Source organism: Asterias amurensis, chromosome 11 (genome assembly GCF_032118995.1).
Source record: "Asterias amurensis chromosome 11, ASM3211899v1".
NCBI classification, from domain to species: domain Eukaryota; kingdom Metazoa; phylum Echinodermata; class Asteroidea; order Forcipulatida; family Asteriidae; genus Asterias; species Asterias amurensis.
Genome location: NC_092658.1, coordinates 2747335 through 2771939, shown reverse-complemented (window position 1 = coordinate 2771939; position 24605 = coordinate 2747335). Strand labels below are relative to the sequence as shown.

The following is a 24605-nucleotide window of genomic DNA, read 5'->3' as shown; positions in this document are numbered from 1 at the left end:
TCATAACCTTTTGTAAGAAACTAATAATCTCACAAGATTAACATTCAGTGGTCAGATGTATTGCTCGGCTGTGGGCTTTGTACGTCAGAGTTTCCTCATAAATCCATAATTTCCTTAAGCATGTATTTTGCAAACATGCTTGGGTGTAGGACGTTTATTTGAATTGAGTATACGTGCCTGCTCAAACACACAAGTAATAGAAAGAATCAAAGCAAAGGTCCCCAAGAAAAAGTTTCATGGTCAGCCTGACGACCCAGAACTGGGTCAGGCCCCGTCTTTTACCCGGTAATTGGGAATCTTGGATGTGGAATTATTTCTTCTGAAATACGATTAGAAATCAATAAGATTATGTTGACAAACTTGAATCTCGAAAGGTGAGTTTTGGAGGTTCAAATTTCCCTGGTGTCTGTTTGTGAATGCTACGTCCAGAGATACAGTTGGTACCTGCCATCATTTTCTTCAACCCTTGTAGCTTTGATGTAAATCTGTGGGCATTGTGTTGTTTTGTGTCCGTCAAAAAAGTATCCAGACCCGTTAAGTAACAATATAATAACTGCACATGTTTTGTCCATCAGTCTATGTAGTAGGGTCATGTCATGTGCAAGCTCATGTTTGAATGGCGGTTGTGTAGGTATTGTATTCAGTGTCGCAACCGACTTTAATTGTATATTTCTTGATAATGTTGCCCTGCAAATCAGCATCACTATGATACCATAAACCAATCTATGACCCTTCTTTTACTGTGATAACAATCTTTAGAATAACTGCATTACTATTTGTCCACCCATCAGTTGATGTAGTTGCATTTTGTGAAAGCACACCTTGTTTGAGTGGCGCTGATTGTGTCTCCACTATTCAGTGTCACAACTGACTTTAATTGTATCTTTCTTTATAACTCTGCCTACAAATCAGCACTTTTGCCTATAAATGACATTAACCAATCTATGACCCTTCCTCAAACCATAAACTAAGGACAGTGATAACAGTCTTTTAGAATAACTGCATTACTATTTTTCCACCCATCAGTTGATGTAGTAGGGTCATGTGAAAGCTCACCTTGTTTGAATGGCGCCGTTTGTGTAGAACTTCAAGACGGCACGTTTCGCTGTGATTGTCTGGATGGATACGATGGCACCTATTGTCAAACAGGTTTTTTGTTGGATTTTATTTCCGTCATAATTAGTAGAAATCCAGCATTTTTTATACTTAAATAGATACTACAGTCTTGGCATTTGTTTCCAATACTCGTGTATAAAATGACGCAATAAATGTAGTAAATGTCAACTATGTTTAGACGTTACCTTGGCTTCAGTATAGCACTTCAATTAAATGGGGTGGGGTTAATTCCCCCCCTAAACTAACTTACTTAAAAGTATTTAAAAAGGCACTTTACTGGTGCCCGAATCCCCAGCCCACGGATGGCTTTATTTTTCCTGCTCATGTACTGAAGGAGAATTCTAATATTTTGAAGTTTGTGACAACTTTATAAATTTATCTGTTGAGACAGTTTTCAACCCATTGAGATATTCAATTTTCAGCTTAAATTTTGTTTTTAAAATAAATCTTTATAAATTAAAAACAACCGATAAAAGAATGTATACACAACCCAGGTCAATTTTGACTAAAAGCCAGATGACATGCAGGGTAAAAAAGACGAACAATATAAACTGTACAGAACATACACATCTTAAAAAGTATTAGGCCTACACATTGCTTATTTATCTGTTAAAGATAGTTTTCCCACTCATCAATATAAATTTGTCAGTTTTCATAAAATCATGATTTATGACTACTTTGCAGACATAAATGAGTGTGCAAGTACCCCATGCCTGAATGGTGGGGTGTGCACCGATCACACAGCCAGGTACCAGTGTCTTTGCGCGGATGGCTGGTTAGGGAGAAACTGTGAAACTCCGATCGGTGGGTTGATAATTTTTACCGGTGTCTCACACCATGGTGCACCAGTAGCCACAACACCCCCATTTTTTGTAAAAGTATTTCACAAAAAATTGCACATCTTTTGCACTACTTATATTTCTTCTGAAATTGAATAAACTCAATTGAGCAAGCACATCTCACTCTTTCCTGTATTTTGTAGAAAATTAAGAACCTCACACTAGAATTAATTTTGTTGACACTACAGTCAATTGTTTCACCAAATAACAACTTTTGCACCTCTTTAATTGCTTTGAAAATGGAATAAACTCTGTACTCTCTATCTTTTAGAGAGCAAGCATATCTCACTCTTTTCTGTATTTTGTAGAAAATTAAGAACCTCACACTAGAATTAATTTTGTTGACACTACAGTCAATTGTTTCACCAAGTAATTAACAACTTTTGCACCTTTTAATTTCTTCGGAAATGGAATAAACTCTGTACTCTCTATCTTTTAGAGAGCAAGCATATCTCACTCTTTTCTGTATTTTGTAGATAATTAAGAACCTCACACTAGAATTAATTTTGTTGACACTACAGTCAATTGTTTCACCAAATAATTAACAACTTTTGCACCTTTTAATTTCTTCGGAAATGGAATAAACTCTGTACTCTCTATCTTTTAGAGAGCAAGCACATCTCACTCTTTTCTGTTATTTGTAGATAATTAAGAACCTCACACTAGAATTAATTTTGTTAACACTACAGTCATTTTTGTCACCAAAAAATTCACATCTTTTGCACCTTTTAATTTCTTCGGAAATGGAATAAACTCTGTACTCTCTATCTTTTAGAGAACAAGCATATCTCACTCTTTTCTGTTATTTGTAGATAATTAAGAACCTCACACTAGAATTAATTTTGTTGACACTACAGTCAATTGTTTCACCAAATAATAAACAACTTTTGCACCTCTTTAATTGCTTTGAAAATGGAATAAACTCTGTACTCTCTATCTTTTAGAGAACCAGCACATCTCACTCTTTTCTGTATTTTGTAGAAAATTAAGAACCTCACACTAGAATTAATTTTGTTGACACTACAGTCAATTGTTTCACCCAAAAATTCATATCTTTTGCACCTCTTAATTTCTTCGGAAATGGGATAATCTCTGTACTCTCTATCTTTTAGAGAGCAAGCACATCTCACTCTTTTCTTTATTTTGTAGAAAATTAAGAACCTCCCACTAGAATTAATTTTTAGACACTTCAGTAGATAAACCTGACTCTATACTTAATTATTTTAGATAATACATAAACCTCCCATCACTCATACTCTTTTTTTTTATAGAAAATACACAAACCTCACTCTATACTTTGTTTTGTAGATGTTAAATAAACCTCACTCAATGTTTCATTTTCTGATGTTAAATAAACCCCACTCTCTGTTTCATTTTGTAGATTTGAAATAAAAGTTAAACTTCATATTTCATTTTGAAAATCTTAAATGATCTGCACTCTTCTTTATAATGTATATATTAAAGAAACCTCACTCTATACTTTGTAGTTTGTAGAAATTATTAAAAAACTTCACTCTTTACCATGTTTTTTACTCTCCTGTAGAAATCCTTTTCCTTCAATGAAACTCTTTTTTTTTTCAATTCAATCCAATAAGAGTAACTATCAATATAAATATGAATAGTAGACTTGCAAGTACAACCACGAGTAAAATCTCTTTTAAAGGAGTGATGGTGGCTCTGAAAAGAGCCGGTTTGGTCTCCCAACCCGGCTCTTTTCAGAGCCACCACTCATTCAAAAGAGTTTTTACCCATGGTTGTACCTCCAAGTTTACTATTCATATTTATACTGATAGTTACTCTTATTCTCCACACCATGCAAAGCTTCAAACACCATTTTTTCAATCCAATTCAAGTTACATCATTCACAAAACTTTCCACTACATCTTCACACTTTCAATGATTTTCACAAACTTTTAGCACTTATTGCATGAGAAGGTTTTGTCCTTGCATATCTTCTTATTTTATCCTGTTTGCATATTATCTTATTAAACTAATGACAATATTCTGTTTCTTTGTTTGTGTGTCTATTCTTACTGGTCTGTATTCTGTTTGCATGTGTTTTTATGTAACTGCGATCAGTCTCTTCTTTTAAAGTCTGCTCTCTTCAAAACAATTTCCATTTTCTTCTTCTGTTAACGATACTTTGTTTTCCTCTTTTAACGATACATTGCTTTTCTTGTTTTAATGATACTTTTCTTTCTTATTTCTGCGTATAAACTCTTATTGAACTGAACCTGATCCTGATTGGACCATAGACCCGTGTATAAGTCAACCGTGTTTGAACGGCGGCCTTTGTTTCACCGTGGTGGTCGATAACCGCTACGTTTGCCTGTGCACTGATGAATTCACGGGACTGCATTGCGAGACATGTCAGTGAGCCATGATACTCTTAAACTTTTCTTGAGTTATGTTTCGCTAGATTTGTAGATTGGATAAAACACTTTGTGTGTAGAGGGTAAACAGTAGGTTTTTTTTATAAAACGCAGTTTTACCAGGTTTGAGATGAAACCCAAAAATGAAATTGTTTGTGAAATTTCTTATTCTATAGTTTGTTTGATCATTACTTTTTGTATTAAGTTCAAAAGCTCTAACTGGGACAAGAAACATCAATAGACCATAACAAATATAAAACCAACTGTTTGAAAAGATCTTTCTGAAGTTACCTAAAATTATTGTCTTAAAATAAATGTAAATTTACCTCTAAATTAGTATGGAAATATCTTTTTTTATGAGAGGCGAAGTTCTGATTAACATTAGGAACATCTACCTTGTCTGAAGAAAGGTTTTGCAACAGCTAGACCAACAGTTATTCTCAATCATGTCATTTATGTGAATAATGTGGCCATTTGTTTATCAGAAATGGTCCTCTTGTGAAACAGGGAGAATAAAACAAATCAATGGTTTGTGAAACAACATTTATGGGTAACTCCATTGCCTATTGTTCTACACCATCTGGTGCAGTATAGGGGAATTTCAACATCTCACCCCGCCTCATACAAACAATACACAATCAATAACTGTGGTCGTAAACAAGAAGCCTTAATAACAGTAACCAAGGCTGCTGGGCTGTAACACCTGCCTGTGCCTTTTGTTTCGGTACAATTTCCACGTCAGAAAGTAGGTAGCCGAAGTGGTTTTCTAGGTACGTGGGCTTTTAAGAATTCATTCTGGCCATTGTAGTTTTTTTCTCACCGGTCAATGTCAGGTCAAGTAAGACAGCACGTACAATTAAAACCAGAGGTTTTTTTTTTGTGGCTGGAATTTTGTTGTGATTTCAAATCATTGAGTATAAATAATAGTACATAAATTACAGTACATTTTATTCATTTGTTTTATTTTATTTTAATTTTTTGGACATTAAAATAATTATAAAACCAAGCAGAGGCCGTCCAGGGAAAGGCAAAAATAACAACAAATTCATAAAAAAAGGTGTGTCTCCATTATCTCGCTCGTAAAAAGGGGAACAAATTTATATACTTTACATGGCACAGAAATCTAAAATTGTAGTAAAAACTTAAACAAAAGATAGCAAGTAACTGCAATACACAAACGATATGCAAGAAGCACAGTACCAAAACTAAAGCCCCTTTTTGTCAAATGAAATCAGAATAACCATCCAAACGAGACGAATGGGGGGAAAATAGTAAAATAATAAAGTTAATATATATTAAGGATGAGAATATATTTGTTATATAGGACTTTTGTAATGTTTCTGATGCTGGAATGTCACCAAGTATTTTGTTTTATTTATTCTTCTTGTTGTGTTGTCATTTAGCCTACTACTACTAGGGTCGAAACGTCAGGTCATTGACTATTTTTTTTGCATTAATTTCTTCTCATCCAGCGACAAATGATTGCTTACCTAATCCGTGTTTGAACGATGGGATATGCACAGATGGTGACAGCTCCTTTAGTTGTCAGTGTGCGGAGGGGTTCATGGGTGTTACGTGTGCAACAAGTAGGTCAAGCCTTGATTAAGTAGGTCACCAAAGTAGTGATGACCACACCCAACTTGAGGTTAATTGAAGTCGCAATTATATCATCATTTTTAATAGTACCCGCTGCTGAGACATGATGATTTGAACTGCCTCTACATGTAGGCGCAGAGCAATCTCGGTGGTCTAGTTGGTATGACACTGCTCTAGAATTGCAAAGGTCGAGGGTTCGAATCCCACCCGAGTAATATGCCTGTGTGATTTTGCTTTCCCAGAACTCGGGAAATTACCAAGTATTCAGTGATTACACACATCGGTGTAAGGGTAAAAACCTAAATTTACATTCGTACGATCTTTGCTACTAACTGAATGCGGACCACAAATCTAGTGTGTGTCACTTTATTCACATTTGGTCATCCATTTGAGTGTGGGCTTCTTCTCTCCTATTCAACCAAAAATCAAATGTCTAATTCCATGTCCAACAACCATTGAGTTGCGGTCATTTATTAGTTTGGGTGTGGCCATTACTCAGTTCAGGTGTGGTCATTACCCAGTTTTGGTTTGGTCATTGCACAGTTATGGGTGTGGTCACCATTTGGTTTTTAGTTGGTAATTCTTTATTTTAAGTTGGCCGTTCCTCATTTTGGTTGTTGCCATTACTCAGTTTGGGTTTGGTCATTGCACAGTTACGGGTGTGGTCACCATTTGGTTTTTAGTTGGTAATTCCTCATTTTAGTTGGTCATTCCTCATTTTGGGTGTGGCCATTACTCAGTTTGGGTGTGGTCATTGCATAGTTTTGAGTGCGGTCATCATTTTGGTTGTTGAAGGCGATCATTCTTGGTGTGGGTGTATCATTGTTTTGCCACCAATCAAATGTAAATGGGTGTTCTAAGTCATATAGGGACAAACATTCATGTTGGATGTGGTTTAAATTACTTTTGTTTTTGGCACTTATTGTTTTACTAGTAGCAGACTCGATTATGCACCCCATGCACAAAGTATGCCCCTTGCACTTTGTTTGAAACTTGGATAGATTTTCAGATAATGCATGCTTTTTCTCATTTTTTTTCTTTAATTAATTTAAATTGCACAGATAAAAGCTGAGCAGAAATGAGTTACCAGGCCAAACCACCTAGTTAGGTTGCTAGGCGATACTTAGTAGATTAAAGTCGCTAAGCACTGATTACTGTGAAGCAGATTTATGAAAGTAGGCCCTATAGTTAAGAATATCTGTTCAGAATACCTAACACTTCTGTTTCTAGAGCACTTTTTTGTTGTTTTTAAAACAGAGCACATGTCACAGTAAAACACGTATAACTTACTGTTTGTGAAGTTTGCATGTAACCGTCTAATTTGGTCAGCACGTAAATGTTTCATAGGCAAAGATTAAGGATGGTGTTTACCCCCATGTGATTGATGTCTTGTTTATTTAAGGGACACATTGCCCCGGATCGGGCGAGTTGGTCTATGAGAATCGTTAGCAAACCGTCTGTTATGAAATGCACATGGTTAGAAAGATGTTTTAAAAGTAGAGTTTAATGATCCACACAAACATGCCTCGGAATTGCGTGGTTTTCCTTTTACTTTGCGAACTAACACGGATGGCCATTTTATGGAGTCAAAACTAACACAATGACGTGCATTTTATAACAAACGGTTTCAAACGCTTTTCATAGACCAACTCGCCTGATCCCAGGCAACGTGTTTCTTTTAGTATGCATGACCACTATCGTGACACCACAGTTTTTTCTCTGCACCGGGCATTGAGGTTAATTCATCACTTTTTTGGCAGTAGAACGTAAGTCTCTTTATTCACATTGTGTTTTTACCTGGCACTCTATCAGCACAACAGACATCCCTTCAGAAAGTAGTGAGCAATAAACTTACATTGTTTTAAGAGAAAAAGTTAACATCAAACGTCATAAAACAATTGGCAAACATGCTCTAAAAGTGGAGCTTATTACTATTCCCATGTTGTATTTAAATTCTCCATAACCGACAAAAACGTGTCGCAGAAGTCTTGCAACACACCTCCAATTTTCTTGAGAAAAAAAAATAGTCACATAATTGGTTACATCTTTCTGGTGGGTGCACTCCTTTCACATTCAGTCTGCTGGGTCCACTCAATCGACTGTGACAATTATGTAAGTTCATATTCCCTGATAGTTGTCGACACGTGCGCCAGTCAGCCGTGTCAAAATAACGGCGTGTGTGAGGACTTTTTGGGAGTGTTTTTCGTCTGTGAGTGTGTGGAAGGATTCACTGGTGACTTCTGTGAAATCTGTGAGTTCCATGTTTTCAATTTTATGAAGCTGTTGAGCTCAGAAAAAAATATATATGGTAGCATTGATCGGGGGTTTTGATGTACACAGCTTTAAATGACACAATAATACAAGCAACTGGCTCTTCTGTCCCTTGTTCTAGAGCTTTGTTTACACTCAACAAGTACTGACTTATACACGAGGGAGAAAACCTAAGCCAGAGGACGTGCTGGCAAGCTGGTTTCCGGATCCGCCTGAAGGGGCCGCCAGCAGTGCTCAGACGGGGAGTCGTGCTGGCGTCCTCTTCCGGTCGATCGGCACCATCACTACATTATCTTCACTTAACTGAACAGGGCTTACCACCCAAAGTATCAGGCAATGTGCATTGCTTTGGACTGGTTCCCGTCTTAAATATTTGCTAAGCAAGTATGTTTTTCTGCAGAAATAGCTTTATGAAGTTTGTTTCATGATGATAATCGTCTCTGATGGTATCTAATAGTTTTGTTGTTTTTTGTTGTTGGAGGGGTCAGAACCTCACTCTTTAATTTTGCTGTTCTTTTTTTGCTGAATTAATTAACCACAATCTTATTTTGCCTCCTTTTCCCGCTGTAAACACAGTTGCTAATTCAGCGAAGACCGTTTCTACTTCTTTGAGTTTCTACTTAGTGTAATAGCTTGATTTCTTCATCTTTTCTCCAGCTGGTTTGTTTTGCAGCCACAGTATTTCTGAAAGAACTTCATCAAGTGTTTTTAGTTGGGATTTATACATTATTTTTTTTCAAGTGGATGTTATGTATATGTACAAAATCTTTGTTTTTATTTTATAGTATAATAAACTCAAATCAATTGGTTTTGGATGTAGGAGGCAGAAGAGATCCTACATGCATTCATTTTGGTTGTTTTTTGAGAAATTCTGGCAGATCCTACATAATTTCTTGTTGTTTACTTTGAAAGAATTTGGGTAGTGTAGAGATTTTGCATTCATCCAATCTCAGTTGTTTTGTAGAAATGATGTTGTGGCGACTCTGTATATTGCAAGCTCAGTTGATTTTACCTTTAGGCAGTCTGTGAGATAACAACATTGATAGACTTGATGCAAGTCTTAGATCGCAGTTATTCTTCTGCATTTCAGCCACGAAAAGCGCAACCACATTAGCTATCACGTGCCCTAGCGTAGGCTAAATGACGAAGGTTGATCACAGGAGGGTGCTGTGTGTAGCGGCTATCAGGAGGACTAGACTAAAAAGCCACAACCAAAGACTTGGAACCAAGTCTACATCATTGATAGCATGTGGACTGTTTTCAGCCAAGGAGTAGGATGGCAACGTCCCCTGGAAACAAACAAAAATAGATTGTAGGCTACACCTTGAGGTGGCTTTCAGGCATTGTGTGTCTTACAACTTGCATAAAAAAAAAATTGTTTGATTGTTATTGTTTTGTTTTGTTTTGTTTAGTTGTTGACTACTGTGCCAATGCCCCGTGCGTCAATGGATTCTGTATCAATGAACAAACTCGCTTTACCTGCAACTGTATCGGCACGGACTTTACAGGACCTCTATGTGAACAACGTGAGTTCCCTTTTTGGTTCTATCTATCCAAGTTCTTTGCTTCTCTGAGATAACCCAGTTTCAGGGGAGAATTTTTTTCTGAGCATGGACTTATGACCAAAGATGAGCGCCTCCCTCCCTCAGACAGTCTAGCTCAGTGTAGATGATCTATGGTGACTCATACAAGAAAGAGCAGACTCCAAAGAAATCTAAAAAATACTCGCAGATACGCACAGATATGCACAAGGTGAAATTATTTGCAAGCACTGCGTTTAAATTTTCTGTATATAAAGACACGGTCCTTAATTTGGGTGGTCGCAACCACAATCAGATCAAGTTTTTCGAATATGACTTATTTCAGTAAAAGTTGAGACTTAATTTCATTAATGATGTTGTATCCTTAAAAATCTTGTATTTTATCTAGGTTTTTCCCCTTTTTCCTTGTGTTAGAAATTAACAATTGCATCGCAGGAATTTGTCAAAACGGAGGGACGTGCCAGGACCTTGTGAATGATTACATTTGTAGCTGTGTTCCCGGTTACACCGGTAGAAACTGTCAAACAAGTAAGTCTAATAATATACAACATTGTGCTTCATACATAGGGTGCGTTCGCTTTAGCTTCCTTGTGTCGACCCCACAGTGCTCATTCAGATGAGCCCCTGACAAGAGCTAATCGAACGGACACACTCGCCCTCTCGTGGTGACGTCATGCACCTTTGGGGGCAGCCTTAAGTGCCCGTTCCACAAGCAGGGAACTGGGGGCTGACTCGGGTGAGCCCCTGGAATGCCGTCAAAGCTATTCGAACGTACCGGGGGGCAGACCGGGGTCGACCCGGGGAAGCTTATCGAACCCACCCGTAGCGTTTCCAAACGCCTACCAAATAAAAACCTTGGGAATAATTATCTACTAAAGAGCAATCGTGAGTAAGTTTTCAACCTAGTTCTAAAAGTGTTTACAGTCGGGAATTGCTAAGATGTTACCAAGATATTCGCCTTGTGTGCCATTTCTCCCCTCGGGTGTACAAAACACCATGGACCCCCTCATCACCGTGCAACAATTGTATAATGGTTTGTGGCGAACTTGTCTTAATAAAAATCATAAATAAATGTTTTTTGTTCCCAATCTTGTACAATATGAACCATCTACTTTGCAGATATCCCTGAGTGTCTAAGCAATCCGTGCCTAAATGGCGGCATTTGCATTGATGAGGTGAATCAGTATAGGTGTGACTGTTCGGCTGTAGACTTCTCAGGAACTCATTGTGAAACTCGTGAGTATGGGCAATATTTGTGAGATTAATTCAATTACAATCAATTCGAAATACTGCTTGTCATGAAAAAAACCTGTGACATTTGTTTTTGTATAATAATTATTATGAAGTCTTATATAGCACACGCATCTACCAAAAAAGTAAGAGTGAAAATGTCTGGTTTATCTAGTGTGTAAAAACATCTTTCTGTTGTTTTGTTTACTGTTGTTGTTATTTTTGTTTTCATTTTCAGCGGTAGATGCGTGCTTGCCAAACAACCCATGCCTAAATGGCGGAGTTTGCACTGATGGAACTGGGCTGGGTGTCTTTACTTGTGTATGTGCGACCGGATTTACAGGAACCACATGTGATAACGGTGAGTCTAATCAAACAGATTGTATGTTTCTAGACTGGAAATCCTGTGTGAAGGAGAAAACAAATCAAACGAAGACTTCATTCTTTGTTATGCTCCATGCAAAAAAACTTATCTTCGGCACAAAGTTGTTACGGGTCCAGGCTATTAAAGCAAGATTCAATGTTTTGAAATTTGCATTTGGGTAATGCAAGTACTATAATGCACTGAAACAACGAATAAGTGAATTGGACAAACTTTCTGCTGAAGACAATCAAACTATTGTAGGCCCTACTGGTGTTGAGTTACACCCCGTCGAATTTCAGAATCACCACAATTCATAAATGGTGTTTGAAGCTTTGCATGGTGTGGAGAATAAGAGCAACTATAACTATAAATATTAATAGTAAACTTGCGGGTACAACCATGGGTAAAAAACTCTTTTGAAGGAGTTTCGAACAGTATACTCTACTGGTGGTGGTGGAGCTTATGTATGGCTTGCGGGATGCACCTTTGGGCGGGAAGGATCAAAGCTGTTCTTGTCCGGTGAAGCATGTGAGTTGGTTGCTGGCTGGATGTGTGTGCGTTGGAGTGTGTCAGTGTTGTGGTGAGCTGCTGCTGGAAGATTAATGCTCTTTTTAAAATGCGAATGAGATAGGGGAAAGCACTTTTGCTATACCTATCAACTTTGGAACTCGGTTCATGAACTTGGTGTGTGTTTCTAAGTGAGATTTGGGGTATATTTGTAACCAATTACTAAAAAGCGGGTGGAATAAACACAGTTAATGCAAACATTATTTTGTTCTGTTTTAATATTCAGATCCAGATGATTGTCAGTCTAATCCGTGCTTGAATGGCGGTGTCTGTGTTGATGGTCGTGGCCTCTATACATGTTTGTGTAGAGAGGGAATAACAGATTTTACAGGACAACGTTGTGAAACTCGTAAGTGCACTTTCTTTTCACAAAGAACAGGGATGTGATTTGTCTATTTTTAACCGGAAAGCAATTTTGTGACCCCCCCCCAAAAAAAAAAAATAATAATAATTAAGATAAAACTATACGGATCACCCAGAGTAGGGCTTTCAAAACCAAAGATAAATGTATGTAAGCAGGCTTTTCACCATTGTTAGCTTTTCACGCTTTGCGCTCGCAAGCTTTCATGTTTTTTTCCACCAGCCTATCACATCCCTGTTAGATTTTTTAAATTTTTTTTTTAAAGATTTTGTTGTCATTTTAAAGTTCAAATTCTAAAAAAGAAATGGGGATGTAGCCAAATAAAAACACCCCAGATATGCAGAGTAGGTCTTTTAAAACTAAAGACAAATGTTAATGATTGGGCTTCACGCTCGCAAGTTTTCGAGCTCGCTTGTTTTGGGCTTTGCGCTCAAAGTTAAGGTTTTTCTCAACAGCCTTCTCAACATCCCTGGATGGTCAACAGATGCGCCACTTCTTGAAAATGCAGAAGTCTAATGTGTTTGGTGCAGTGCAGCTCTTTGTTTCAATCGATAAATTGGCACATTGTGTTAAGTCACTTCTAGACACAGATCTTTTTTTTTTTTTTCAATTTTTCATCTTGGGTCTTTTCATTTGTGCTTCTAAACTTGAAAGTGGAAGTGAATGGCCGAGTCTTTAAAAGCACTGAATTCAAACCCTGGTGGTCCTGATCAGCAGAATGTTGCTCCCGGTCGTGGCACTTGTGTCTACTAAGAAAGACACTTAAACAGCCAATAAAGGACGATCTCGAATATATAGATAATACAGTTTTCTAATAGCTGGAGTCCATAGGAAACATAAACAAAATCTTACCTGTCTCTCACCTCACATTAAAACATGGTAAAAATGGTTTTTCTACAGAACGGCTTCTAGCAAAATTTCTGAAAAACGAGGGGTCAAACAAACCTGCACAACAAGGGAATTAGTGGCGGCTATTTGGCGTGGAAAATAGCGCCCTCAGTTTGCTGAAGCTGGAGAATTGTGTTCACACCCAATTAGGAATATCGTCACTGGCGTCAAGAGGTCATTATAATAGATAAGCCGTTTTTGACTCTCGGCTGATAAAACGTGCGGCCGGGTGCATTTTTGAGTTATTCGTTACTAAATGCAAATTTTGAGAGTAAAATGGTTATTAACCGGTATCTACGATGTCTATTTGGCTATAACAAGGTACTAGTTGAAATATTGAGATCATCCTTTATTGGCTCTTTAATCTTTCCTCGTCCTTTGGATGGGACGTAAAGCCGCAATTATTATAATTATACGTTTTCCTCTGACCTGTACAGCTATAGACCAATGTGCAAGCAACCCGTGCCTGAATCAAGGAGTCTGCACTGATGGAATTCTTCTTTACACATGCGCCTGCAGAGATGGGTTCAATGGCATCAATTGTGAAAACAGTAAGTTGCGCTAACCCCGTGCCGTTGCAGTGGGTTAGAATTGACTAATTTAAGAATTTTATTAAATGTTGATGGACTGTGAAGGCAAGGATTAAGCCACCGGCTGCAACTTTCACCCTTAATTGGCAAACGAAGCAACAAAGCTCTAACTAAAAAAATCAATTATTTTGAATAAAAAGTGAATAAATATCAAGCCCTGCCCTAATTCATGTAATCACTTGAGGATAAAGTATGTTTATGGCAGGTTGCCAAGTAATCAAGACCCGATATTCATCTATGTCTTTTTGGGGGTTACTTTTAAAGCCATTATACACTTTCGGAACAGAAAAAAAATAAAAGTTCACAGATTTACAAATAACTTACAGGGCTTACAGAAGGTAATGGTGAAAGACTTCTCTTGAAATATTATTCCATGAAATGCTTTACTTTTTGAGAAAACATTAAAACAATTATGAATTCTTGATAGCGATAGCGAGAATTACGGATTTACTGTAATACCATAATAATAAATCTTATAAAGCGCTGGTATCTAGAAAACTATTCACTGCGATAAAATATGACCAAGGGAAAAATTAATGGTAGGCTTGACTGAAGAGGTAAGTTTTGAGATTGGATTTGAATGAAGAAATGTCAGGTTGTGATCTAAGGGTGAGAGGCAAGTCGTTCCACGGGCGGGGGGCTGCAACCGAGAAACTTCTATCCCCATAAGTTTTCAACCTGGAAGGTGGAACGGCAAGCAAGTTGGCATCACTGGACCTTAGCTGGCAAGCGGGCTTATACGGCAGGAGAAGCCTCTGCAAGTACAACGGGGATGAAGTCTCTGTCATACAACGGTATGTTGTACAAAGGAGTTTGAAGATGAGGCGTTGCTCAACAGGGAGCCAGTGTAATGCTTGAAGAACCGGGGTGATATGCTCAAACTTTTTTGAGCGTGTTAGGATACGAGCTGCAATGTTCTGGATTCTCTGAAGGTGATGCAAGGTGGAAGCTGGAAGTCCATATAAGAGTGAGTTGCAGTAGTCGAGCCGAGACGTTACAAGTGCGTGAATGAGTTGCTCTGCTGTTTTGTCAGAGAGCAATGAGCGGATGTGGTTTATGTTCTTCAAGTGGTACATGGCGATGTGGGAGGAGTTTTTGACGTTGGTTGTGAAGTTCATGTGCCTGTCAAAGATGACACCAAGGTTTCTAGCTGTGTTGCTACAAGGAATGACATGGCCATCAATCAGGATGCTGTGAATGGTGTTGTGGCGATGTTGACTATGGGAGTTCATGACACGGCGAAATGTGCGGAAACAAGGGTGGGTTTTCCCGTTATTTTCTCCCGACTCTGATGACAGATTGAGCCTAAATTTTCACAGGTTTGTTATTTTGTATATAAATTGTGATACAAGAAGTGTGGGCCTTTGGAAAATACTGTTTACCGAAAGTGTCCAATGGCTTTAAGTAAAATTTGTAGTTTATTGCCAGACTGGTAATTAACCAATGTGGTGTGATATGGTTGAATTAACACATCACTTGATGTTGATACCAATAAGCCAACTCAATGTGTACTGTATTTGGGTGTTGTCCTTAAGAAAATAATTAAGTTGTCTTGAGGGTTTGAGTTCTTTTTGTAGGACACTAAAACACAATGTCCTCAATGTCGTGAAAATTAGTTTGGCTTGTTGAACGTATTTTCGTGACATTATTTTACTCGTTTCACAAGAACTACATCACCTCAGCAAGTAATATTTTTAATGTAAGCTTTCTACTATCATGAATCTCAGATGACACCCCCAAATAATATAACAGCAAAAGCTTAACAGGGTAAGTTTAAGGTAAATCTGGACTTTGAGTTTTGGTTTACAGCTACCTGAGTGGAATGTTTTCAACGGAAATGGTATTTAAACTTGTTTATAATGCACTTGTTCACCATTTTAATGTAATTTTGATATGTGTACACTTCTGAATTTTTCGTAATTATCGATTAAAAAATCAGGCCCCAACCTAAAAACTAACAACACTTCTGGCGTTGACGGCGCGCGTCAAAGGACAATGGCGCTGACGTCATGTCTGGGAGTTTGCTTTGTTATACCTCCACACTGCAACAAAGCGGCTTTACAAATTGGAGCTCCCAACTATGACGCTTTTTGCAAATCTCTCAGAAAAGGGCATTCAAAATGTTTTTTTTCCACACAACTAAAATCTATTTATAATCATATGACTTGTTTTCCTTATTCATTGAAAACATTTTAAGTGAAACTCAGCAAAGTTAGCGACTTGACATTTTCGTTCAAGCAGGTTTTAATTAAATTGATCTACTTAATACAATTTCTTAATTTGTTTCTTCTTTTCAGCAATTAACTTCTGTGTCGGACACAATTGCGTGAATGGAGCCTGTGTTAGTTCAGCCACTGGCTTTACCTGCAACTGTATTGGCACTGACTTCACAGGAACTCGTTGTGAAACACGTAAGTTCTGTCCGGTTTTTCTGTTCTGTAATATTAATAAACCCTGCTGGGTGTTCAAGTCACAGTAAAACCCAAAACAAACGAAAGAAAAACAGGCACATCTAAACTAGTCTGTGAAGTTCAGATTTAGAGATTTGAATTTTGTTGTACAAAGACAAGATCAAAGATTAAGTGGTAGAGCATTCCAGAGGTGCAGCGGAAGAAAAACACCTGTTACCCGAAGGGTGTCGAGACTTGGGCTCATTGAGGAGAAGCATGGAACTGGCTTGAAGATTCCTTGATGGAGTGTAACCTTGAAGTGGTTCTGAGATATAGTGGGGAGCCTTTCTATTACAACATTGCTGAGCGGTTATAAGCTCACTGTACCAAGCTTTGGTGTTTTTGATCAGCATAGGGTATGTTCAAACAGCGTACTAAGTTAGAACCAAGCCGGTTTAACTTTTACGAGCAGCAGGGGGTGGTCGTAAAAAAAAATTCCCCTTGCGTTCAGACAGCACCGAGTTAAACCCGATACGGTTTATCTTTGGTTTTAAGAGGTCAAAGCAAACGCAACCCCGTTACGCTAACATCCTGTTTATTGGCCTGTTCATTGGTCACCGTGTGTTTACGTAATGATTACGGAGGTCAATGGGTCGTCTGTTGTGAGTTAAACCGGATGTGGTCTTTTTTGGGTTGAACTCGATTCAGACTAACTTTAGAACTGTTCAGACACACTGAGTTGGGGTTGATCGGGTTGAACCATGAGTTAAACCGACTTTAGTACTGTGTCTGAATGACCTCAGAGTGGGGCTCAGAAAGATAAATAATTTGACTGTCTGTGCACCTGTTGTCTGCGATACATGTCTCAATTTGTTGGGTTTTGTTTGTGAGATTTTTCCGTATCACCATCTTGTTTTGGAAAGTGACAATTGCATGGGTTCAAAATCTGCTGTTTCTGATCAGCTAAGTTGGGTTCAAAAGACAAGGAACAAAGATAAATAATTGACAGTCTTGTGCACCAGTTGTCTGTGGTATATGTCCCAATTTGCTTGGATTTTGTGTGTGAGATTTTTGCAATTCACCCTCTTCTTGGACTAGAAATTGACAATTGCATCAGTTCAAAAACAAGCTCTGGTGTTTCAGATCAGCTACGTGGGCCTCAAAAAACAAAGGAAAATGATAAATAATTTGACAGTATGTACATCGGTCGTCTGTGTTACTGATGTGAATTAAGATGTATTTCTCAGAAGATTGTGAAGATTTGTGTGTGCGTTTTTTTGCGGTTTATCGTCTTATCTTTTTCTTGTACTAGGAATTGACAATTGCATCACAGGCATTTGTCAAAACGGCGGGGCCTGTAGTGATGATTTGACTCGGCCGGGTCAATACATTTGTGCCTGTGTTGCAGGCTTCACTGGCACAAACTGCCAAACTAGTGAGTATACTTCTTTTTTTATTCCTCCCCGTCTCTCTTTAATCATCTTTTTCAAAACCATTTTGTTCGTTTTCTTGTCTTTCCACGATATTCTGAGCAGCCTCCGATCTGATAGAACCACATTTCAAATGTGGTTTTGGGTACTACTATGTAAGAATTTTCTTTCAAGGGAGTGTTGGGTCTGAGCTCAACTGGTCGTTCGAACTCGCGAGATAATAACACCCTTGTTACACAAAGTTGTGTGCTTTCAGATGCTAGATTTCGAGACCTCAAACGAAATTTTGAGGTCTCGAAATCAAATTCGTGGAAAATTACTTCTTCCTCCCAAACTACGTTACTTCAGAGGGAGCTGTTTCTCACAATGTTTTATACTATCAACCTCCCCCATTACTCGTAATCAAGAAAGGTTTTATGACAGTTAATGTTTTTAGTATGACCAGTAGTGTCCACTGCCTTTAAGTGAGTCTTTTTGTTAAAAAATGCAGCTTTGTTGACCCGAATGACTCCTTTTTGTGTATACTCCATGAATAAGCAATTTCATCAAACGTTGATTTTTTTAATATTTTTGAATTAAATTATAAATAAAATGTGGACATTATTCTTAATTTTGATCTGTGAAAGAAATAACAATGTTTCTGCATGTTAATCTTTTTCATTTTGTAGAGATGGGAATCATTTTTAACAGTTAAATGACAAACAATTCAAGCATCCTTCGTTTAAATTTGTGTATTTTCACCAACAACCTAGAGAATTTTTTATGTGTGAAATGAAAAGAGAATAGCAACCCAGAAAAAGAGACACTCTCGATATTACCGCTCTTGAAATTACCGCGCTGGTCTTTTTCATACCGGGGGAAAATGAATCAACCTTAACAAAATCATTTTAGGTGTGAAACCCCTTTTTTTAAATAGCTTGGGATGTGTTAAATTTAATTTTTTGGAATTCAATTTTTTGATATACTCATTTTCTATCACATAGAGTTCTCCTGTGAGCGGGGGAACAATTAAAGGTCTCTAACATCGCATTAAAGTCAGTGGACAATATTGGTAATTACTCAAAATAATTATTAGCATAAAACCTTTCTTGGTGATGAGTAATGGGGAGAGGTTGATGGTGTGAAACATTGTGAGAAACCGCTCCCTCTGAAGTGCCATAGTTTTCAAGAAAGAAGTAATTTTCCACGAATTTGATTTCGAGACCTCAGATTTAGAACTTGAGGTCTCGAAATCAACCATCTAAACGCGCACAACTTCGTGTGACAAGGGTATTTTTGTTTTTGTTTTTATCTCGCAAGTTCGATGACCGATTGAGCTCAAATTTTCACAGATTGGTTATTTTATGCATATGTTGAGATACACCAACTGTGAAGGCTAGTCTTTGACAATTACCAATAGTGTCCACTGCCTTTAATTTTGTCAATGTCCAAGACAATTATCATTTGATTGTCATCAGGAGAATGCTGGACTCTGTTGTTGTTCAACAATTTAGCTGTAGATGAGTTGTTGAACCAGTGGTTAAGTCACAGCCGTCGATTTCACAAAACTCTTCCTAACTTAGGATTAATCTTAGCACTGTAGCATGCAGACATTAAGATTAGTCCTAAGTTAACTCGTCCTAACTCGAGATAAGACGAGTCCTAACTATTTGTGAAATCGACGGCTGGACATGTTTGGTAATTGTCAAAGACCAGTGTTCTCACTTGTATCCCAACATATGCATAAAATAACAAACCTATGAAAATTTTGGCTCAATAATTAAAGAAAAAACACCCTTAATGCACAAATTTGTGTGCTTTCACATTCATATTAAAAGACTTCAGCTGAAGTCTTTAAATAATGAAGTGAGAAATTACTTCTTTCTCAAAAACTACAGTAATGCAGAGAGAGCCGTTTCTTACAATATTTTATACTATCAATAGCTCTCCATTGCACGTTACCAATTTGTTAAGCTAACAGTTGTTTTGAGTAATTGCCAAAAGTGTCCAGTGCCTTTAAAGAGTCTCATGTACATTGTGTCTATGCAAACCTTACTAGATGAGTTATCCCACCAAGTTTGAAATCTTACTTATATAGACGATGGGACCTTTGTTTACATTCAAACCCCCCTCTGTTGCAAAAACACTGTTTTCCCCAGGCAAAAAGACACATAATCATGGTAAGATTGCATACACTCTCTAGCTGGCTGCCAAAACACAAAGGTTTTGCGCAGCGGATGCGCTCGAATCATGTTATGGTTTTCGGGTGACGTCAGAGGTCACATCGTCTCTAAGGTGCAATCATAACGGCTCTACTATGTACAAAGGGCAGAGTGCAATTGACAATTTCCCCTGCGTGTTTTTTCTTGTCAGATATCAATGAATGTGTCAGCAATCCATGCCAAAATAATGGCAGGTGTATGGATGAGGTCAACAGTTTCACGTGTGACTGCTCACTGATCGACTTCATTGGTGACTTTTGCCAAACACGTAAGTACGTTGCAGGCATGCAACTGTTCAGCTGATTAGCTGATTTCCTCTTGTTTTTTCCTTTCAAAACTTTGCCATATAGAAAACTGAAAATCACTGTACAAAAAGTTAAGTGTGATCGACCATTTCTTGTTTTTGCAATTAGAAAGTTGCATGTTTGATGTTGGCAATGTTTGTTTGAAGTCTAAACTGATAGGGGAACATGGTTAAGGCGATTAACACATGGGCCATGTATTTGATGAGGTCCAGTGCAGGTAATTTTGAGTGGACTACAGAAAATCTAGACGTCTACCAGATGTGTTTTTTGTGTAATTTTTTACAATAGTAAATGTAAACACGCCAATTTAAGTCTTTTTAATTTCTGTCGTTATTTTGAAAGGCACTGGACACAATTGGTAACTATCGAAAACCAATTGGTAACTATCGAAAACCAATTGGTAACTATCGAAAACCAATTGGTAACTATCGAAAACCAATTGGTAACTATCGAAAACCAATTGGTAACTATCGAAAACCAATTGGTAACTATCGAAAACCAATTGGTAACTATCGAAAACCAATTGGTAACTATCGAAAACCAATTAGTAACTATCGAAAACCAATTGGTAACTATCGAAAACCAATTGGTAACTATCGAAAACCAATTGGTAACTATCGAAAACCAATTGGTAACTATCGAAAACCAGTATTCTCACTTGGTGTATCTCAACATATGCACAAAATAACAAACCTGTGAAAATTTGAAATCAATTGGTCGTCGAAGATAATAGTGGAAGAAAAACAACCTTGTCACATGAAGTTGTCTGCTTTCAGATGCTTGATTTCAGGACCTCAAAATCTAATTCTGAGGTCTCGAAATCAAATTCGTGAGAAATTACTTCTTTCTCGAAAACTACAACACTTCAGAGGGAGCTGTTTCTCACAATGTTTTATACTATCAACAGCTCTCCATTGCTCGTTACCAAGTAAGTTTCTTTGCTAACAATTATTTAAAGTTAAGTAGTTACCAATAGTGTCCACTGCCTTTAAATCATGTGTGTAATTTATTTTCCACAGGGGTAGATAACTGCCAACCCTTCCCTCCCTGTCAGAATGGAGGAATATGTGAAGACGGTACAACTCCTGGTACCTTTATCTGCCACTGTTTACCTGGATTCACTGGCAGTACTTGCACAGGCGGTAAGTGAAGATAATGGTCAATCATACTCACCATGACATTTCTCTTACTACAAAGATTTAATTCTTTAGTAGGATTTGAAACTTTGCATGGTGGATATACGATGTAGTAGTAAAGGTTTGCGGTAACACCATGTAATGATAATCTTTACATGATTAGGGGTGGTTCTGAAAAGAACCGTTTGTTTCAACTTGACGCTTCGATCAGTATGCTCTGATGACTTCTGGGGAGAAAACAAGGAAAGACAAAAAAAGGCGATTAGAGTATTCTGATTAAATTGTTGAGTTGAAATCGTGTTGTTACGCGCGTCTACACGCGGACGACCAGGCTCTTAATTTATTCATGGTCCCTTGTTATTTATGTTAGTTCAGGTCAAATTTTGTTCCATTCAGATTCTCTGACAACAAATGATTTGTGTGTGTTTGTGCTAATTTCATGATAAAAACCTGTAGTTTTGATGATGTATAGAGTCTGTAAACCCCCTCAAGTTCTGGTGGTTAAGTCATCGAGATATGGGTTCGAATTCCAGTCGTGACACTTGTGTCCTTGAGCAAGACACTTAACCATTAGCTTCTCTCCACCCAGGGGTAAAACGAGTACCTGTGGTGGGCAGAGATGGTTTATGTGAATGATTAGCTTGAACCGCGATAACTCACCGGGAACGGCTGTATATAGTCACCAGGGAGCTGAGATGGTTTAAGAAATGAAATAGATGGCTCAGTGACCAGGGGTAATAAGGTCAGAAGCACTTTGGTACACCCTTTGGGCTGTGATAAAGCACTATATACAAAATTGATTATTATTGTTATTATAAGTTGTTATATCTGGGAGGTATATCAGAATAAGGCAGAACCAACCCAGATCCTTCAGCCATATTCAGAAATACTCACATTTGGAAAATCTCATCCCTGGAAAAAAAATATAACATTATCCCTCGAGCATTATTTGTATGTGTTCTTTTATGTTTAATTCTGGGAGGTTCTGGGTCTATTATAAAGAGGAACCCAGGCCTGCAAACTATTTTCAGGAATCAGAAAATTTAGTAAATCTATACCCTGAGACTCAAAAGAAAATTATCACTTGATCAATGTTTGTTTGTGTCCTCTCATGTTTCAGATAATAATGAGTGTGCCAGCAATCCATGCCTGAACGGGGGTATATGCGTGGATGAAGTCAACCAATACACGTGTGATTGTTTACTGGTGGACTACTCAGGGGACCGGTGCCAAAACAGTAAGTATATTTCTTTGAAACAGTTGGTATAAACCTTAGTAATAAACCATAAAGGGAAACTGACTGGGTCAATTTTTACCTAATTTTTAGGTTTTAACATAAGGCAAATTGACTAGAGCGGCAATTTAAATTTGCAACTCTTTAGGGATTGGTGTGTGAGGCGCTCTGCCAAAAAAGAGCCCTTGTGTTGGCAGTGATTCCATTCAGGACTACAGTTCCTGCTCAATGTTGTAAACCCCCAGCTGGAGCCCAGACCCTGCAATGAGAGCCAACATTGAACGGGGGCTGGGGCCCAATATGACCTTGATTGTAGATCTCTTTTTTTAGAGTGTCAGGATGCTAATCCGGAGGTCGCAGGTTTGAATCCCGCTCCTGTCTGTTTTTCTTTGTTCAACCCCCAAATAGTTAATTTGTACCCAGTCAGTTCCCAGTGTGGTTTATTACTTGTTATTTAAACTAAAAAGTTGCATCGTCTGATGGTGATCCATGCTTCTTAGGTTGTATCGTAAACTTGGGTGTGATCCCTGGCTACAGGCAAGGCGCATGACTGGCACTCACAAAACAACTTTTCTCATTAAAGGTATAGAGAGTGTTGCATGTTAGTCCGGAGGTCGTAGTCCCGCTCTTATATTCACTTTCTCTTTGTTTAACCCAAAATCTTTTCATTCACCTTCAAATTTCGACACATCACTTATTTATTCATTTTTCATTACAGAAATAGATGACTGCAACCTCAACCCATGTCTAAATAACGGTGCCTGTACCGATGGAACAGCGCGTGGGGATTTTACTTGCGTGTGTGCTGCAGGCTATACGGGCCAAACATGTTCTGAGAGTAAGTTTTTTTTTCTTTCTTCTTTTTTCTTCTTTTTTCTTCTTTTTTCTTCTTTTTCTTTTTTAATATCTAGTTAGATATATTAGACATTAAAACCAATTTTAGTTGTTGTCATTGGCAGATTTTTGTATTTTTGTGTAATGGTTTTAAGAAAGGCCTACATCTTTAAAATTGAAATCAAACTTTTGGGGGGTCAAATCTGTCAAAACTGGACCTAGCATCGATCAAAGATTAAACTAAAACAAATATATTTAATCACAACAAAATTAGTAAGGCCTGAAACTTGTGTTTGTAACACCATTTTTCTGTTGAAGAGTAGTCTAGTTCACCAGACCCTAGCTCTGGGGCCAATTTCATAGAGCTGCTTAAGCAAAAAATTTGCTTAAGCACGAAAATAGCTCGCTTATTTTACACATGTTACTGGCCAAAATTTCATGCCACATACATTGCTTGTGACTGGTATTTAGCTGTTGTTTACTTGGCATAACAATTGAGTGGAGTCTTGGCCGGTAATCTGATTTTACTATTAAGCAAGGATTTTTTCGCTTAAGCAAATTTTTGTGCTTAAGCAGCTCTATGAAATCGGGCCCTGGTGTTTTCAGCAGCAGAGTGTGGGTTTGAATCCCATAGTCATGACACTTGTGCCCTTGAGCAAGATGCTTAGTTATAATTGCTTTGTAAAATTCATTCATTCATTCATTCATTTTTATTTAAAAAACCAACTGGCAGCACGAAGCTGAATAATGTGGCATTACAAGATAACAATATTGATAAAAATAGCATAGATAAAACACACAAAAATTGCACCACCGCAGGGTACAAAGGAACATTATACAAGAAGACGACAATAAGTAAAAATAAATATTAGATAAACCACTAAAAGACACTTAAAAAAACGCACAGGGTGTTGGGGGAACCCTGGTACACATTGAAACCCCACTGTGGAATATATGTTGGGAAGGTAGTGCATTCTGCTCTCCCAGCCAGGCTCATAGTGGGTGACACACATACCTTCATCAATATGGACTGTAAAGTGGGTAACCTGTTTCAGTAGGTGGCAAGGAGCCCCTGGGGGTCGATTTCACAAAGATTTAGGACTAGTCCTATAGGAGATATACAAAATGTATGCAGAGTCCTATAAGTTAGGACGAGTAACTCGTCCTAACTCAAGATAAGACTAGTCCTAACTCTTTGTGAAATCCACCCCTGGTGACAGTTGATTTGGGTCGATGGCACAAATTAGTTTAGTGTAGCCCTCACCTTGAAGCGGCCGTCTGACCTTGTGATGTTAGGTGATTTCTCATACTTGTTTTGAATAATAATAATAATAAAAAGA

At 37.9% G+C, this 24605-nt stretch overlaps 1 protein-coding gene across 1 annotated transcript in view; it reads left to right on the top strand.

Moving 5' to 3' along the window:
- LOC139943819 (uncharacterized) overlaps positions 1 to 24605 on the top strand; it is a 101931-nt gene that overhangs the window by 15730 nt on the left and 61596 nt on the right. The window contains exons 13-24 of the mRNA XM_071940645.1: positions 9607 to 9720; positions 10150 to 10263; positions 10855 to 10971; positions 11204 to 11326; positions 12123 to 12245; positions 13583 to 13696; positions 16033 to 16146; positions 17438 to 17560; positions 19908 to 20024; positions 21081 to 21203; positions 22318 to 22434; positions 23150 to 23269. Coding sequence (XP_071796746.1) covers positions 9607 to 9720; positions 10150 to 10263; positions 10855 to 10971; positions 11204 to 11326; positions 12123 to 12245; positions 13583 to 13696; positions 16033 to 16146; positions 17438 to 17560; positions 19908 to 20024; positions 21081 to 21203; positions 22318 to 22434; positions 23150 to 23269 — 1419 coding nt within the window. The remainder of the gene's footprint in view (positions 1 to 9606; positions 9721 to 10149; positions 10264 to 10854; positions 10972 to 11203; positions 11327 to 12122; positions 12246 to 13582; positions 13697 to 16032; positions 16147 to 17437; positions 17561 to 19907; positions 20025 to 21080; positions 21204 to 22317; positions 22435 to 23149; positions 23270 to 24605) is intronic.